Source organism: Antennarius striatus, chromosome 1 (genome assembly GCF_040054535.1).
Source record: "Antennarius striatus isolate MH-2024 chromosome 1, ASM4005453v1, whole genome shotgun sequence".
In the NCBI taxonomy this organism is placed as follows: Eukaryota; Metazoa; Chordata; class Actinopteri; order Lophiiformes; family Antennariidae; genus Antennarius; species Antennarius striatus.
In genome coordinates, this window is record NC_090776.1 from 29,373,595 (window position 1) to 29,391,552 (window position 17,958).

Here is a 17,958-nt window from a genome sequence, read left to right on the forward strand (position 1 = left end):
TGATAAAAAGTGTCTCTTCATTGAGCATTTTGATATTGTTTATTTTTTTTTTTTACAGACCATGGTTTTAGAAAATATGTTTACTGTCTTTAAATGTGTTTTGTTTATCTATAGTAAAAGCCATTTATCCCATTAGGATTATAGTTTGTGGCATGTTGACACAGTCTTAGGTTGGCTGGTCAGCAGTTCTTGAGGAGAGCTGAAAGAGGAGACTGGCCTTATTACAAAGCCTTCAGCACAGGGGAGGTAAGCAGAGCTTGTTCTAATCAAACTGCTCTCCCACCACAAAGGGAACCCTGGCTAAGGTTACCTTGTAGCGCAGGCACCTCATGGTGTTGAGACTAGCAAGTAACCTAAGACGATAATATGTGTTGGGCTGCACACATGCACGCTTATTGAGAATCATTCAGTATATGTACTGTACATACATACAGGAAGACACAGAGACATGGCTACAGGTACACATGAAAATACATGCATAGACCACAGAGATAGAAAGACTGGGAGAACCAGTAGGAACCCTCTGCAGCAAACAGCTTGTCATCTTATCTTGGAGAGACTAATCCTTCCTTCCCACAGTAGTAAACTGAGCATTCTCAGAATGTGGGCCTGTGTGTCACTGCTGGTCACAGGACCCTTACATATTTTGTTTGCAGTGAGAGTAGGAGGGAGCAACAAAGTCTCTCTGGATTACCCTCCAAGCAAAAATCCCCAGACAGTGTGATGGTCAGCCAGAGGACTGTTGAGCTCCATGTCAAGTAGCCAAAGTGGATACCACCATCAGCAGTTGGACAGGTGGTTAGTGTGACGACTTTCTTTGCGGTGTGTTACAAACATCCAGCAATCAGTGCTTCTCTGAAATATCTCCTAGTGAGGTGGACCTATTATTAGCTTAGGTACAGCAAAGCCTCTTAGAGGTCTTTATTTAACCGGATTGGCTGTCTGATGTATAGACACTTGTGTGACACCAAGCTCTCAGGAAGAGTGGAGGGACTTTACAACCAAGGCCACTGGTAGAGCAACATAACCACTACATTCTCTCCTCTCCTCTCCTCTCCTCTCCAACAGGACCCCTTGTTGGGGGACCCCCCAGCCCAGGGCTCGAAATTGCAAAAATTTTGGTCGCATATGCGCCCAATTTTTATCAGTGCAACTATTAAATATATATGTGGGAGCACCGGTGCGACTAGGGGAAAAAATTTGGTGTGCCTTTTTTTTCCTCTTCTCTCTCGCTCTTTCTCTCTCTCCATAGAGCAGGGGTCACCAAATGGCGGACCTCGGTTTGGATCCGGACCACTTGATGTTTCTGTCCCGACCCGTAACCACTCCATGATAAATTCACGAGAGTAGATTTTCTTGGAGCATTTTTACTTGCAGTCCGCGGCTACAGACGGCGGGTGCTGCTCCTCCAGTTAATACGGTAGTAGCGCCACTCAGTTCAGCCAATCAGATCGTTTGTCTACCCTGCGCTGTCAGTGCACCAGGAAGTGAGACAGCTCGCTGCTGTTGTGAGTTTACCGCTACAGCGGAGCACAGAAGAAGGGAGACAGCATAGCTCCAAACGAAGGGAGGTTAACGAGGAAAACCGCTGGTTAACAATGAGTGGACGAAATTTATGTTTATCCCTCCGTCAGGCAGTTCAAAACCATTGACCTCATATGGTCTGAACACGTAGCGTGAATTAAAAGTGGTAAAATGAAGCGCCGCTATGAAACAAAGCACAGATCTTTTGCGCAGAATTATCCCCTGAAGTCCGAGCTGAGGGCAAAATGACCAAGAAAAATGCAAACGAATGTTCACTAAAGGCATGGTGGAGTTTGTGGAAACATAAAACGTCTTTTAGTGATGTTTTAAAATACAAAACTATCCAACAATAACCAACATGGTTCAGTCCAGGTACCGGGCTGGCCTGACAGCGCACCACAATGCATTATTTAAGCCACATCCAGGTAGTGCCTCGGTTTGGCCCCTGACCCAGAGGCGGACCAACGCAGCATCCTCAGGTGAGCGTCTCTCATACAGTTTTGTGTGGATGTGAGGAAAACGCGTAGGCGCCGAGTGTGCACCCTCGAACACACTACCGCAACAGTTTGTTTGATGCGGACATGTGAGTGTGGACCTGCCGGAAACAATGAGAGCGCAGCTGCGGTCGCTCTCCTTGGTGAGGGAGAGAGGCGCGCGGAAGGGAGATGGACGGAGCGGTCTCTATTGCTCTGTCACTACCTTGCTTTTGGGTGCTACTAACTTCTAAATTTGGGAGCACCAGTGCTACCAAGAAAAAACGTTAATTTCGAGCCCTGCCCCAGCCCCCTTTTTATCACACTGGAAACATTTTGGAAGCAGACAATCATGTTTTACGATGGATGGATATCTGCAAAAGTACACCTTAAGTAGCATTTCACCTTTCCAGTTGCCAAAAAAGACTGACTATAGTTAAGCTGGCTAAAAAAATGACTCATTTGAATGTAATATTTTCAAGAAATGTTATACCACTTGTTTTGTGAAGACTAAAAACAGACTGTCCAGAGACAAGCTGCCACTCTCCTTAATACAGAACACAGAATCTCCAAGACTCGCCATTAAAAGTATTTGTGCATCATTTACTTAAGTGAAATCCCCTGGGTGATACACAAATATTATTAAATGTAGTGTTGATGTGGTGCCTCCCCTGTGCTCTGGGGGTTTTTTGGGGTTGGCTCAACAGAACTAAAATAAGCTTTTCAGTTTGTTTTGTTACCAAATGAATATGAGAATGAGGCAGACCTCTAATGGGAATGGGCGTGAAAAATGTAGCAGGCTTCCAGTATGTAGTACACCAGGTGGTGACTGTGCTGCATATCACTTGACCGTGCCAACACCACTTACGCTCAGCTATTTAACCTGTGAGTTCCTCTTTAATCTCTGAAGACCCTACCTGTTTCATGCTGTATTTAAAACCTTTGTGATTTTGGTTACATGTTGAAGCTTTTTATAATTACTGAAACAATGAGGATACATTCATCTTTCTATAATAACTTTTTATTCAGCAATTCTGATATTATGTGAACTGTTTCAACACATATTTGGTAGTTTCCATAGCAATGTGTTGATATTTTGGATGACTTAAGGATAGTGCCCTTATCTGGGACACATTTGCCAAACTGTACATTCTAACTTCACCAACCGTAACACATTAAAAAAAACTATTTTTACTTTAACATTTTTTTCATTATCTGATATACCTGTCCAAGCTCACCTATTTGTATACTTTTATTGAAAAAAAATAATTGGAAATGGTTAAGAAAAGTTTTTATTTTGATTGCAAGTGAGGGGAAGAATAAAGAAATCCTTTATATAGTTTTACTCTATTATCATTGCAAAATTTCAGAACATTTTTCAACAAAGATCAAACATACAAATGTAATAAAAGCATAATTTTTGAGGGTTTTTTGTCTGTTGTTCCTCTTACTTCCTGTCAGTCAGTCTGAGTCTGTTGTCAAAGAATCAACTGCTGTGTCTTGTGACGTGCAGACAGAGCCAGTGTGAAGCTGAACAGCTATAAATAAAGAGCTCGCTTCTACTCCCACTGTTGCCACTAATGTATAAAGACAAAAAAAGAGTAGAAACTAAAAATCTACAACTAAAAGTGTATGTTTCTTTGAAACTAACCAGACTGTCTTCTTTTGAAAATATTACAAAGCCTTATTATTGGTCTTTGGTAAACATTATTTCATTAATATGAGAACTATGTGAACATTTTTGTATTAAAATAGTTAAATTATTTTTAATGTCAGTTGCTATTTGCGGTGAGTTAAAATATGTTTGTGTTTTTATCAAGGTCTCTTTAGGTCATGTCATGGGTACTGTACAAAAATAAGTATTAATGATAAAGTTAAAAGGGAAAACATAAAAAAATATTTCAGAAGATGCTAAATTAAACATTTCTACATCGGAAATTAAATTCTTTGTTGTGAAACATTGGGATTGGGGACACAACAGAGCCTGTCCATTGTTCATCAATAACAACTAACAGTAGCGCCAGTGTGGACAATGGACTCTATTTGGTTGTTTGTAGGTGTGTGTAGGAGTGTTTGTGTGTGTATTCACTGGGCCGGATGACCTTTTGTATAAATAGCTTGCCGCCCCTCGCTGTGATGACAGCCGACAGCACGCACCATTGTCTGAATTTGTTTCCTGAGTACTGCTGTTCATCAGTTATCCCTTTTGGAACCATGCCTGTACGACTGTCTGCTACCCAGCAACACTCTGGTCTCTAATTTCCTGAACTGGGCTCAATTTCAAGTGTACACTCACAACCACACATGGATATGTGGCGTAGTGCAGTGTTGTGTGAAAACTAAGCTGCAACAGGATGAATCCATTATTAGTTGGAGGAATGCAGTGTCAGCAGGGGAACCTGTGATAATGACCAATTAGATTTTCTGCCCTTATAACCTTTTAAAGCACCGGATGATTGAAAGTCCAGGAGGAAAGTCTAGTCTATTTCTCTGGTTTTTCAATTTATAAATACACCGCTACCAAAACTGTGATATACATCTTCCAATACCTTGAACGGCTTCAAGTTGAAAGTTTTGCATGTTTATCATTGTTGGGAAAAAAAATTTGTTTTGAGGCAGCTCCCATTTTGGAAATGAGTAATGGACTTAACGGGCTTTCAGGATCTTTAAAAAATGTGTGACACAAGTTTTAGCCTCTAAATTCTCTTAACATCTTCTTGAAAGTTCATGAGAGGATGTTTGTATTAGGAGTACATTGTATTCAACTTAAACCTAGAATTAATAACAATTATCAACTGAAAATGTTCTGTAGTTTATTGTGTGATAATATTCTTCTCCCTTTTCTCTTTCAGATCTGGAGCCTGATGACAATAACTCATTCTATATCCTAAATGTGGGCCAGGCCCAGTCTGTGGTCACCAACCACCAGCCTATTGGCCTGCCTCGTCATGGCATGCAGTCCCACTCCCAGGTCATCAGCACTTCTCCACGCTTTCAGTCACTTAAACCAGGATCTGCACCACCAAGTTATGAGGCACAAGCCTCCAAGTTCGGGACATCTCCTCTGCTGCACTCGGTTCCTGTGGAGGCACCGAAGGCGTTTGAGTGCCCCAGCATCCAGATCACCTCTATCTCCCCTAGCTGCCAACAGGAGATGGATGCCAATGAGGAGGATCTCAGGGCAAATGGTCCTGATGGGGACTATCATAGAGATAGGCCCTTGTCCAGAGACCACCTGTATTTGCCCCTTGACCACTCGTACCGGGACTCTTCACTCAGCCCAAGCCCATGCAGCAGTCTCTCTTCTAGGAGCTGGTTCTCTGACGCCTCCTCTTGTGAATCTTTTTCACATGTCTATGATGATGTTGAATCAGAGTTGAATGAAGCGGCTGCCCGCTTTACCCTGGGGTCCCCACTTACATCTCCAGGCTGCGTCTCCCCTCAGACCAGTGGTACAGTTTTGGAAGAACAGCCTCACTGGCAGCACCATCACCCTGCTTTTGTGCACCACTCCCACTCCACCAGCCTTTCACCCCGACAGTCCCCTTGTCACTCACCACGAACCAGTGTCACGGATGAAAATTGGCTTAGCCCAAGGCCACCCTCAAGACCTTCCTCACGTCCCACCTCACCTTGTGGAAAGAGGCGACACTCTAGCGCTGACATCTGCTACCCTGGCTCATTGTCTCCTCATCATTCACCCTCACCCACACCAGGTCCTTCACCTAGAGCCAGTGTGACAGAGGACACCTGGGGTGGCAGTCCCTCTGTAGGTATGTCACCCTTTCAGTGCTGTTCATCTGAGGCAGACATCCCATCCAAGACAAGGAAGACCTCACAGGACAGAACAGCTATGCAGTCTGGGAAAGGGGAGCTGGGTCTAGATGACCAAGGAAATGTTTCTCCTAATCTAGACTCTCCTTCTGACGAGACTCTGCACTGCCTAAAAAAGGATGGGCCTGGGGAGCAGTTCCTCTCGGTTCCCTCTCACTTCTTATGGAATAAACCTAAGCCTGGGCATACACCTGTATTCAGGTAAATATCCTGCTGTAAAGGAGAGTAAGCACAACAAATTGAATTCCATTAACTACACTCATGTTTATCTCACAAGTTATGCCATCTTATCCTGAAAATTAAAAAAAAAAACAGGTTCATGTACATGTAGAGGACTTATTGGGAGAGGATATATTTGGAAAATTAAAAAAATGTTTTTTGTTTTTTTTGTGGAACACATTCTTGATAATTAGATCCTGAATCTTAGTTGTTTTACTTTAGAATCACAATAGAAAGCAGTGAAGAATTAACTTCGGCTGTATCAGTATTTTTGTAAACCATTGGTAAACACTTTTCATGTCAGCCATGATAACAGAAGTTATTAGATCAAGATAAACCTATATCTCAGCAGTAAATACTTTTAAGGACTATTGTAAGACATCATAAAAATGTAGAATAATTTCCTGATCTTGTAGAAAAGTGTAAACGGTGCTATGCAGTAAATGTAGATGAAGGGCAAGCCTCTGCAGATCAATGTTCAGCAACGGGATCTTTGAGCTTTGTATCAGCAGTATAAATCGTATTCACAAAATAGAATATTACCACTTTATTAGTGTGTTTACTGAACTACAGGTGCACACACATATCACCAAATATGTCAAATACATATACATACACACCGAAAGACACATGCACATTCTCCACATGACTAGTGCATACAATCAGAAAGTCATAATGGAGTTTTTGTACACTGTCTGCACTTTAGTGTGCAGCAAATGAAGACGTAGCCTTGTTTGTGTGCACTGGCCCCCAGCACTTTAAATCAGCACAGGCCACGTATGGCAAGGGAAACACACACACACACACACACACACACACACACACACACACACACACACACACACACACACACACACACACACACACACACACACACACACACACACACACACACACACACACACACACACACACACACACACACACACACACACACACACACACACACACACACACACACACACGCACACACACACACACACACACCTCAAAATATTGGTTGCACAGACCTAAATTTCTCTACTCTTCAAACTGACATTGTCAGCTCTGTGATGAGTCATTTGATCATTTCCTTTCTCTTTAACGTGAAATATTGTGAAGCCACAGCTAAGCCTTTTTCTGTATAATGTATATGTTTCTGTTGAGTTATGTACTACCACTACATTTTCCAAACTATTCTTTAACAAATATGGTATGGAGTCAGTAAGTAGGTTAAGAATTGGTAGTAGAAAATGTCTATCAAATAACTGTGGTATCATCGCAATGGACCGATTATGGTTTTTCTAAAATTGATGTACAGGGATCCCTCATTATTTGCGGTTAATGCATTCCGGGACCATCAGCTTCTTCTTCTTCTTCTTCTTCTTCTCCTTCTCCTCTCTGCTTTTCCCTTCAGGGGTTGACACAGCGAATCAGTTTGCTCCATCTAACCTCATCTTCTGCATCTCTCGCATCAACTACCTTCATGTCCTCCTTCACTACATCCATAAACCTCCTCTTTGGTCTTCCTCGAGACCTCCTGCCTGGCAGTTCAAAACTCAGCATCCTTCTACCAATATATTCACTATCTCTCCTCTGGACATGTCCAAACCATCTCAGTCTGGCCTCTCTGACTTTATCTCCAAAACCTCTAACATGTGCTGTCCCTCTGATGTACTCATTCCTGATCTTATCCATCCTGGTCACTCCCAAAGAGAACCTCAGCATCTTCATCTCTGCTACCTCCAGCTCTGTCTCCTGTCTTTTCCTCAGTGACACTGTCTCTAGACCAAAAAACATCGCTGGTCTCACCACAGTTTTGTACACCTTTCCTTTTATTTTAGCTGAAACTCTTCTATCGCACATCAGACACTGACACTTTCCTCCACCCGTTCCATCCTGCCTGTACACTCTTCTTCACCTCTTTTGTACAGTCTCCTTTGCTCTGGGATGTTGACCCTTAGTGCTTAAAAACCTCCACCTTCTTGATCTCTTCTCCCTGTAACTTCACTCTTCCACTTGGGTCCCTCTCATTCACACACATGTACTCTGTCTTACTGCGGCTAACCTTCATTCCTCCCCTTTCCAGGGCAAACCTCCACCTCTCTTGCTTCTCCTCCACCTGTTCCCTGCTCTCACTGCAGATCACAATGTCATCTCCAAACATCATAGTCCATGGAGATTCCTGTCTAACCTCGTCTGTCAGCCTGTCCATCACCATAGCAACAAGAAGGGGCTCAGAGCTGATCCCTGATGCAGTCCCACCTCCACCTTGAACTCCTCTGTCACACCTACATCACACCTCACCACTGTCTTACAGTCCTCATACATGTCCTGCACCATTCTAACATACTTCTCTACCACTCCAGACTCTTCATATAATACCACAGTTCCTCTCTGGACACCCTGTCATAAGCTTTCTCCAGATCTACAAAAACACAATGCAGCTCCCTCTGGCCTTCTCTGTACTTCTCTATCAACATTCTCAAAGCCAATACTGCATCTAAAGTACTCTTTTTTGACATGAAATCATACTGCTGCTCACAAATGCTCACTTCTGCTCTTAGTCTAGCTTCAGCTGCTCTTTCCCATAACCTCATTGTATGGCACATCAGCTTTATTCTTCTGTAGTTGCCACAACTCTGCACATCTCCCTTGTTCTTAAAAATGGGTACCAGCACACTTTTCCTTCATTCCTCAGGCATCTTTGCACTACGATCCTATTGAAGAATCCAGTCAGAAACTCTACTGCCACCTCTCCCTAGACACTTCCATACCTCCACAGGTCTGGAGGTATGGGACCGAGTCCCTTTCCACTCTTCATCCTTTTCAATGCCCTCCTCACTTCATCCTGACTACTACTTCCTGGTCCACAACAGCCACTTTTTCAAGTTTTTGTTTTTGTCTCTTTTACAAAAGGTACAAATAATAATAATAATAATGGATTAAATTTACATAGCGCTTTTCTGGACACTCAAAGACACTTTACATCGGGTCCATGATTCATTCACTCCTCATTCATACTTGGTGATGGTAAGCTACGTGTGTAGCCACAGCTGCCCTGGGGCAGACTGACAGAGGCGTCTACAGCGCAGAATCACTGCGTTTTTATTGATAGTCCCGTTTTTGTTCTTTTTATAAATAAACTTGCCGCCCAAGGGTCCGAGTGGGCTTGCCTTGCTCTCCTGTGTCGCCTCCATCTTGTCAGTCACTCTGCTTTTGACTAGTGGCGCAGGTAGGAAGTGACGTCACTGCAGCCTATGGGTCTCTCGATGGGCCAAATTTAAAATGCTTGCGCATTCACTTGCCACTCACTATTAATTGCATTAATTTTTATAGCGCGTTAATTTGCAGCATAATTAATTAATCTAATTAACGCATTACAGTGACAGCCCTAGTTTTTTTTTATTTGGCGAGAGGCAGTCATGACCCAAGTGCATATTTAATGATCGTGAGCGTTCGGGTCACTTCGGCTATTTCCGTCGGTATGCAGAAATAGCAGCATGCTATTGTTTTCTTATGTTATCGCTCAGGGATTTTCGCGAGTCCAAAAAAGTTGTAAGTTTTAGACTTTTTTTCCCTAAAAATAAGCTAAAAACCTTGTAGCCATATGTAATTTACTTCGCATATGGCGAAGTGGCGAATGGCTAGCTCAAGCCCAGGGTGAAAACCTTAAACTTGTAAACCTATGTTTAGAAATAGATGAGAGTTCGTTGGTGAATTTTCAGGGATTATAACGGACAATACACTGTATTGCTGAAAGAACTTTGGTCTGCCTTCACAACCATATGATTTTTAGTAGCATCCCATTCTTATACCATATGTGATGTCGGTTCACACATTGCAGTTATACCAACTTCAACTGTTCTTGGGAGGCTTTCCACAAGGTTTGTTCCAGTAGGACATTTGTGAGAATAGATGTTGGCTCAGTCTCCCCTCTAATTCATCCCAAAGGTGTTCTGTTGGGTTGAGGTCAATAAAGATCTTCAACACCCAACTTGCTCATCCATGTCTTTATGGACCTTGCTTTGTGTATTGGTGTGCAGTCATGTTGAAACAGGAAGGGGCCATTTCCAAACTGTTTCCATAAAAGTTGGAGCATGAAATTGCCCAAAATGTGTTGGTATGCTGAAGCATGAAGAGTTCTTTTCACTGGAACTAAGGGACCGAGCCCAACTCCTAAAAGAAAAGCCTACACCTAGTACCATTCTCCTGGCAACTGCCAAATGCAGGGTTGTCCATCAGATTGCCGGATGGAGAATCTTGATTTGGAACTCCAGAGAACGCATCTCCACTGCTCTAGAGTCCAGTGGTGCCAACCCCTGTGCACTATACACCTCAGCATACGCTGACCCCACTCTGTGATATGATGTTGTTCCAAATTGCTTCCTGCTGGCATACTATCCTTGTACTACTGGAATTCACTGAGCTCCGGAAGTGACCCATTCTTTCATAAATGATTGTAATAGTCTGTAGTCTGCATGCCTAGGTGCTTAATTTTACATACCAGTGACCTGGATTGGAACATCCGAATACAATGATTTGAAAAGCTGAGCAAATACGTTTTGCAATACAGTGTATTTTCTTCCCTGCAGTTTTAGTTATACATTGTATTTCTGCTTTGTTTTGTTTTGTTTTTTTAAATAAGAAAAAGCATTATTAATGGAAAATGTTTTCAACATATATGCCAGTAACTGTGAGCAATGTCTTTGGCCTGGTTGGTTAGTTTTGTTAGTTAATCTAACTGGTGGTGGTTTTACGTAAGCAGGGGAATCTGTATAACATAACTTAATAAGATAAATGACTAAAACCTACCTTTAACGTCTCAAAACTTCAAGAAAATAGAAGACATTTGGCTTTTCATTTCCTAATGCAATGTTAATTGGATTTGTTGTCATTCAATTCATGAAGTCGGCGAATACACAATTTTCCTTCAGTTTGGTCAGATTGTTATGGACAAAACCAATATTTAGTGATGAAAGAAATGTGAGTCATCCATCCATCCATCCATCTTCTTGTACAGGAACTTTCCCGCATTGCAGTTTGTGCGTGTCGGTGTTACCTTTCCCAGTTGACTATGAGCGAGAGGCAGGGTACGTTCTGGACTCCTCTATGTGGCTAAAACCTTAGGAATGTTTCTTAAATATAATATTTGTACTGCCACATCTCTGTCATACAGATTCAGCTGAGTACATTTACATGCTTGTTGCTTTTACTGCTTTTGATGGTGGCAAATAAAATTTTATATCACCATGTGACAGAGAGTGTCACCATGGTAGCGGGAGAGCCCACGCAGGTTAGCATGTAAGCACAGGTCAGCACATAGTGTGAGGAGCTGCCTTTGTTAAAGAGTCACTTCAGTGTGCATACATGTTTTGGACATCTGAGCATTAAAAAATACTATATAGATATAAATACTAAAATAGCTGACAACAGTTGTATGATTTTCTTTTGAAATGTTGTCCATACAGGAGACCACATGCTTTACTCTCTAGTCTTGTCGTCTTTATTAAGGGTTGACATTCATATTTCAAATGTTCATGACATCAACAGCACTCTTGTAGATGCTGCATTTGTCAAGTCAACAATTTTAATATTAAATATTTATTGAACATAATTTAATTATCAGCTGAGACCTGATAATATGAACTTGGCCATTATCAGGCCAATAATTTATCACTCTGATAAAAATTGTGCATACCAAATAGATACACAATGTAACTTATGATTGTGTGTACTGCTCTACTAAAAAAAGAAAAAAAGCTTTTAATCTACTGCCAAAAACACTTGGGTGATACAAACATGTAGTTTGTGAAAACAAAACAAGCATTAATCAAGCAGTGGATTGGGATTCTTTTAGCTCTTTTTTTTTTGGTTAATAAAGACTCTATTATGTTATGTTTCAGTCGAGTTCAAGCATACATTTTGAGTCATGGTTTTGTTGTTAAAAGCGCAACGACAATAAATACAACAACATAACAGAAATTTATGGTTGATTGATGCCAATGTTTTTGGGCTGATACGAGTGCTTGCATTCAGATTGAGAGACCTGGTTTCTCTGTCAAGAGGAGTGTTTTATTTTTGAGCGCAGCTGTTCAAATATAATTTTGGTCTACACAGATAAAAAGGGGCAAACAGGAAAAACACACAATTCCAACTCCTGTCTCTGGCACCACACGTATCACACATAACAATATATAACATGCACAGACAGCATCTTACTCACCATGTAACATGTACTCTCATTCTACCATGCATTCATTCATCCACACAGAAGACTCTGAAGAACAGCCCCCCTCTGAAAATGATTCCCCCTTAAAGTATTAACATGACCTTAATGCTCATGAGTGTTCTAGTGATTCACTGTCTGGTTGGAGCTGAGTACCATAGACATGAAACCTCTTTTTGACTTCTATTGTACTCTGTCACACCATGAAAGCAGAATTTCTACTCCCCTCACTGCGCAGCCTTTGAATGTTAAACTGAATTTATTTAGTGATTTATTTAGTGAAGATTTTTTTTTTGTAGACAAAGGACACACAACCATTCTTTTCTGTTTTCTTTGTTCATTTAGGAGTAACCTCCAAAGTAGTTTTCATACTGTGAAAAGACTCATTTCAGGTAGTTGTTCTGCTTTTTTCTTGTTTTGATTTTTTGCTTTTTTTTTTTTTGCTCATAGACATGAAAATCTGTTTTCTCAGTCTCAACCTTCAGGATGGTACAACTTATAATAAGCAATAACTACATTTAATACAGTTAATTAAACATGTTTTCCACAGTATTCTGTGTTTTATGGTTTCACTCACCTCTTTTCAGAACTTCCTCACTGCCTCCCCTGGATTGGCCACTGCCAAGCCAGTTTGGCCAGTTTGACTTGAAGATAGAAGTCCAACCCAAAGCCCACCACCGAGCGCACTATGAGACAGAGGGCAGTCGAGGAGCTGTCAAAGCAGCATCTGGTGGCCATCCAATTGTCAAGGTAGTATTATTTTACAAAGTATTTGAGACATTTTAGGCTGTTTATTTGTTAGTAGTGTCCACAATCCACACCACTCAGTTATACTACCAGTTAAAAGTGTAACATTTTATACTTAAAAATGATTAAACTCGCTATTTAGTCTTATTGTCTGGACATAACCTTTATTTTCAAAGCAAAAACATCCTGTGATGCCTTGACCATCCTGATGGTTTAACTCATTTACTGTCAGTGTTATTGTGATGATGGACATACACTATTAAACCACATAGCCAAGATGTCAGAGCTTGCAAATGTTAGTGAGGAACACCAAAATTTAGCGAGAGGTTCTTGAGATATAGGCTGTTCTCTGATTGTTGGATGGCATTCTACCTGTGATGGAAAAATGAAACTTTTTGCACAGATTTTCCTCAAAAAACAATTTTGAAACAAGTATAAATTAGTAGTATAAATTAGAAGGTGAGTAGGTGTACACCGCTAGTAAACACTTCCTTGGAAGTGTGTAGCAATTTGATCCATTGCAAAATCTTCTCTCATTCATGATTTGTTTACTGTTCCTTTCGCTTTCCTATCGTTTCTGTCTGTAGATTTCTACAACTGGGAGGTAAACGGAATCCTGGTAAAATCTATTTAAACCGCTAAAAGATAGTAAGCATCCAGATTAATTTTTGTGTTCCCATTTCTCCTGTCAAGATTTTTCATATACTCCCATCTAACTGTTATTAGAGCCTATTCACAGAGACCAACATGCAAAAGTATGTGTGATACTGAACCCAGTGCAACAGGCAAACCATCAACTTAATCTATTACACTGGCACAAATGTAAGGACTGGTGACAAAAACAATGACAGGGACAATTTTTAGCACTGTGCTGCTTTCCAAGGTGCTGATCCTGCTGGCAGCAGTGGAGCAGTTCTTTTCTCTCTATGTCCCGACTACATTAGCAGACAGACTAAATAAACAGATGCTCCCTAACAGGTTTCTTACTGTTGATTACCAGCAAACAAGTAACTTCATCAAAGATATCTTGTCTCTCCCTGTTTCTCATTCTGTCTCCCAAACATTCACATGTTTAACTGCCAGAGAGAGTTAAAGTCAAGGTGGAGGACAGACTAATAATACATTTCTATGAGAAATAGTACTTTGTACTAATAGATCCAGCTCATATGAAACAGTTCTATTTTCTTGTAAACTGAGTCTTCTTGACAGTTATGGGTTGGTTTGTTCCTGACTAATGGAAACTATGGCTGACACCAAAAATCGTGTTAGAGTTCCATTAAATATTAAATTTAAGAGAAGCTTTCGCCCTCTTCTGAGGAGCCTTTGCTGCCATGTAATTAAGTAAATGCATACAATGTTTAAGTTTTAGTTGACACCAATGGATTTGTGGATTGCCATTTCGATCTGTCTTGGCTGCTTTCTCTCATTCTTTCTCTTTCTTTCTCTAACGCACAGTACTATTGAAAATCCTCTGCGTAAATTTCTTTTGGATTTTGGGTCACCGCGATTATCTTGTAATCTGGCTTTTGTGAATAAATGTGATTTTAAAAATCAATAAATCTCTCTCACACACACACACACACACACACACACACACACACACACACACACACACACACACACACACACACACACTCCCATATATTACATTGTTGTATATTATTATTATTATTATTATTAGTTATGAGCAAGTACACCACTATCTGTATCTGTATCTGTATCTGTTCAACCATCTAAATTATTCGTATCTGTATTCGGATTGGCGGGGTTTAAACCGGAAGTGGGTGTGGCTTGACCGGAAATGGGTGGGGCTTAAATCAGTACATATTTTAAGTCTGAAATTGGTATGGATTGATCAGAAGTTGCTATATTTGTTCATTTTAGAACAATTTACAGAATAGCCTCAAAATTTGGATTCCAATCAATGTTTTTGATCACAAAAGCAAGAGAACTATTTACAGAACAAGTTTTTTATGAACTCAGAACATGAATATTTTTAAGTGTATGAATGAATATTTACAGAACAGCCTCAGAACTGAGATTCAAAAATATCTATACAGTATTCATTCATTCTTTCTTTTCCTGACTGGTTCATCCGCATGAACTGGAGTAAGAAAGTGTCAAACTAAGAGCAGAGATTACATCTGTCTGTGTCAGTGGTCCCCAACCACCTGGTACCTAATGTCCAGTTACCGGGTCTCGGGACATCAGGTAATGGGTGGCAGAGAAAATTTTCTCTTTTTTTATTGATTACCAGTCTAAAGATGTTTTATTTTGAAAAGTGACGTCTGTGTGGAATGACGCACAGAAGAATGCATGTGTCTGTCCCGCTTGACAGGTCTCATTTACGTGACAGGTTACGCACGTTACCCCTACCTCCTGTCTTTGTGAAGAGGGATTTTCTGTAGTGATTGTAAAATAAAACCAAACTGCGGAGTAGACCGGACGTCTGGAACACACTTAAGGTGTCATTGTCTCCGTTACCCCTCGATCAGCGGTCCCCAACCACTAATTCTCATTATTGTAATTATTATTATTTGATTGATTGGCTTGTTCACCCTTTTATTGGAAATGATCAGTATTTCCTTTGCATTGAATGCACTGATTGTAAGTCGCTATATTTCAAAATAAACCTCATCAGCGCAGTCACTTGAAACAAGTTTTTAATATAATTATTTCTTACAATTATTTTGTTTAAAGAGATGTTGATTATCAATTCATGAACAAAAGGTTGTTTATCGTCTGTTGACGTCTAAATTTTACATAAAACCAAAAAAAAAGGTGCAAAAAAGGTTGGGGACCGCTGGTCATGAGGATTTTCCCTCAGCACGAGTTTTGACGGGTTTTACTTGTATTATGCTCGTACTCGTCAAAAATTCCTTTTCCGTACTGGATACTCGTTTGAAACGAGTACTCGGATCAACCCTAATTATATTATTTATTATTATTATTATTATATTAGTATTATTATTTGATGTCATAACACAACACTTGTTAAGAGGATAGCTATATGGATATAATGTTATACCATTAACTTAAATAAGAAAAGTAAGAATAGCACAGAGCAACAGAAGGCTTTGGTGGAAAATCAGCCACTGTTTTGATCCTGTTAACAAGCTTTCACATGGACTGATATTTGGATCTCCTCACACAAAAAACTGACAGTTAACCTGTTGAGGCAGGAAGATAAGCAGACAAGCACGAGCGCTGTCACTGAAGACCAGTCAGCTAGTCTGTCATTTGATAGCACCTGTGAGAGATGAGGTATCATAGAGCTATGCTTGCTTTTCTCTGGGAGGGTAGTCAGACGGAGAAAGATAGAGCGCAAGAGCGGAAGGTTTCAACCACATTAATATTTTAAGTAACAGTGACAAGCTTCCTTTGTGTGTATGATGAAGGTAGGGCCTTGGAGCTGAACCATAACCATTGTTATGGAATCCAGCAATGGAAGATTTCAGACAGCAGTTTGGTCAGCTGTCCAATCAGCCCAATAGGATGGCAATGTCTGGCTGTTCTGTTGTACTTTGTATATCTTGCACACTAGCATCTTTTTAGCAATGCAAGCCTATTTGTTTGTCAAATTTTGTATCAAGGCATTTTGCATAAATAATAAGTGGTTAAATGCAAATTTAGGCTCCTTGTCATTGAGCTTGACTTATTTTTGGTCTTATTTACAGCATTATTGGACTCAAGAGCACATCTGTGGCAGGCCATGGAGAATAAGTCAAAGTAAAGTTTCTTTAAAATATTATTCCATACAATCAGCCTTTATTTCAAGCTTGCAGAATGATTTTAGCAAAATAAAACAAACAAGACAAAACAATACATACAAAATTGCTACTTCTAATTTTAGAACAGCTGAATTTGGAATTATTATTAGTTTTGTTGCTATGAATAACACCTATAGTTATTCCTTGGAACTATGGGCGGGACACTAATTAACTGTTAAACCATTATGCACAATATACATAAAACAATACAGCAAGGAGTATAAATTCAACAATCAAAGAACTATGGATATAACATTTTCTTAAACAACACTGAAGCCCAAATTACTGCCATTGGTTGCTTTAGAAACAGTCCCTGTCCTCATACATTCAGTCATGCAGGCTCCCTCCAAGCCAATAATTAACCATTTCAACCTCGGTTAGACCAAGATTGTATCGTGCCATATGTGACGATGCATAATTTATCTGTCAAATGTTTTCAAGAAAGTGTTTGCCATGCTTGCCCTCATTCCCCTTTCCCAGAGGAAATTATTTGATTATTGCAATTTCTTTGTAGAAGCTACTGAGTACAGTTTATGTTTTTGGTCACACAAGCAGTTCCAGAGTTGAATCCAAAACCAGCTGGAGTCTTTATCTTGTGATAGACCATTCAGTAGTGCACTGAAAGCAGTACAACATGATATATAACTGAGTAAAATCATCAGTGATCAGTATATTATTAAAATGTTCACATAATTAATTTGAAAGTATTTTTAATTCCTATGCATTCTTGTGTGTGACAAAAACAGATACAATGCTGTGTTGTGGTATTACCGATCTCTATTTGCATTAGAGAGCAGTCAGTTGATAGAAACAGACTCAACATGGATTCAGGTTCTTCTCCACAGTTACTTTGATTTGTTTTATTTCTGTGTTGGTCTGCTGATGTTGTCTGTAACTACTGGAATTCACTGTTTTGTTAATGTAATCAAAACACTCCACATATACATAGTGCTCCTCCCTAACCCTACCAAATCCTAGAATCTGGAAAACATATGCTTCCTGCTGAAGTCAGCTAGCATATGGCTAACTAGTCAGCTTTGCTTCAGCCTAATAGAGCCTAATAGATATTAACTTTTACCAGTCAAGGGTTATATTCAACTGACCTAAACCCTGGATGTGAAATAATCCAGATAATTATAATAATAATAATAATCAAGAGGTACATTTATCATTCATTCCCAGC

The 17,958-nt window shown here is 40.2% G+C and overlaps 1 protein-coding gene across 3 annotated transcripts in view; it reads left to right on the top strand.

Annotated features, from left to right (window-relative positions):
* Positions 1 to 17,958, top strand: part of nfatc3a (nuclear factor of activated T cells 3a) — a 63,426-nt gene that overhangs the window by 12,414 nt on the left and 33,054 nt on the right. For all 3 annotated transcript variants that reach the window (XM_068310039.1, XM_068310048.1, XM_068310031.1), the window contains exons 2-3: positions 4,850 to 6,032; positions 12,846 to 13,008. In XM_068310039.1, the coding sequence (XP_068166140.1) occupies positions 4,850 to 6,032; positions 12,846 to 13,008 (1,346 nt within the window). The remainder of the gene's footprint in view (positions 1 to 4,849; positions 6,033 to 12,845; positions 13,009 to 17,958) is intronic.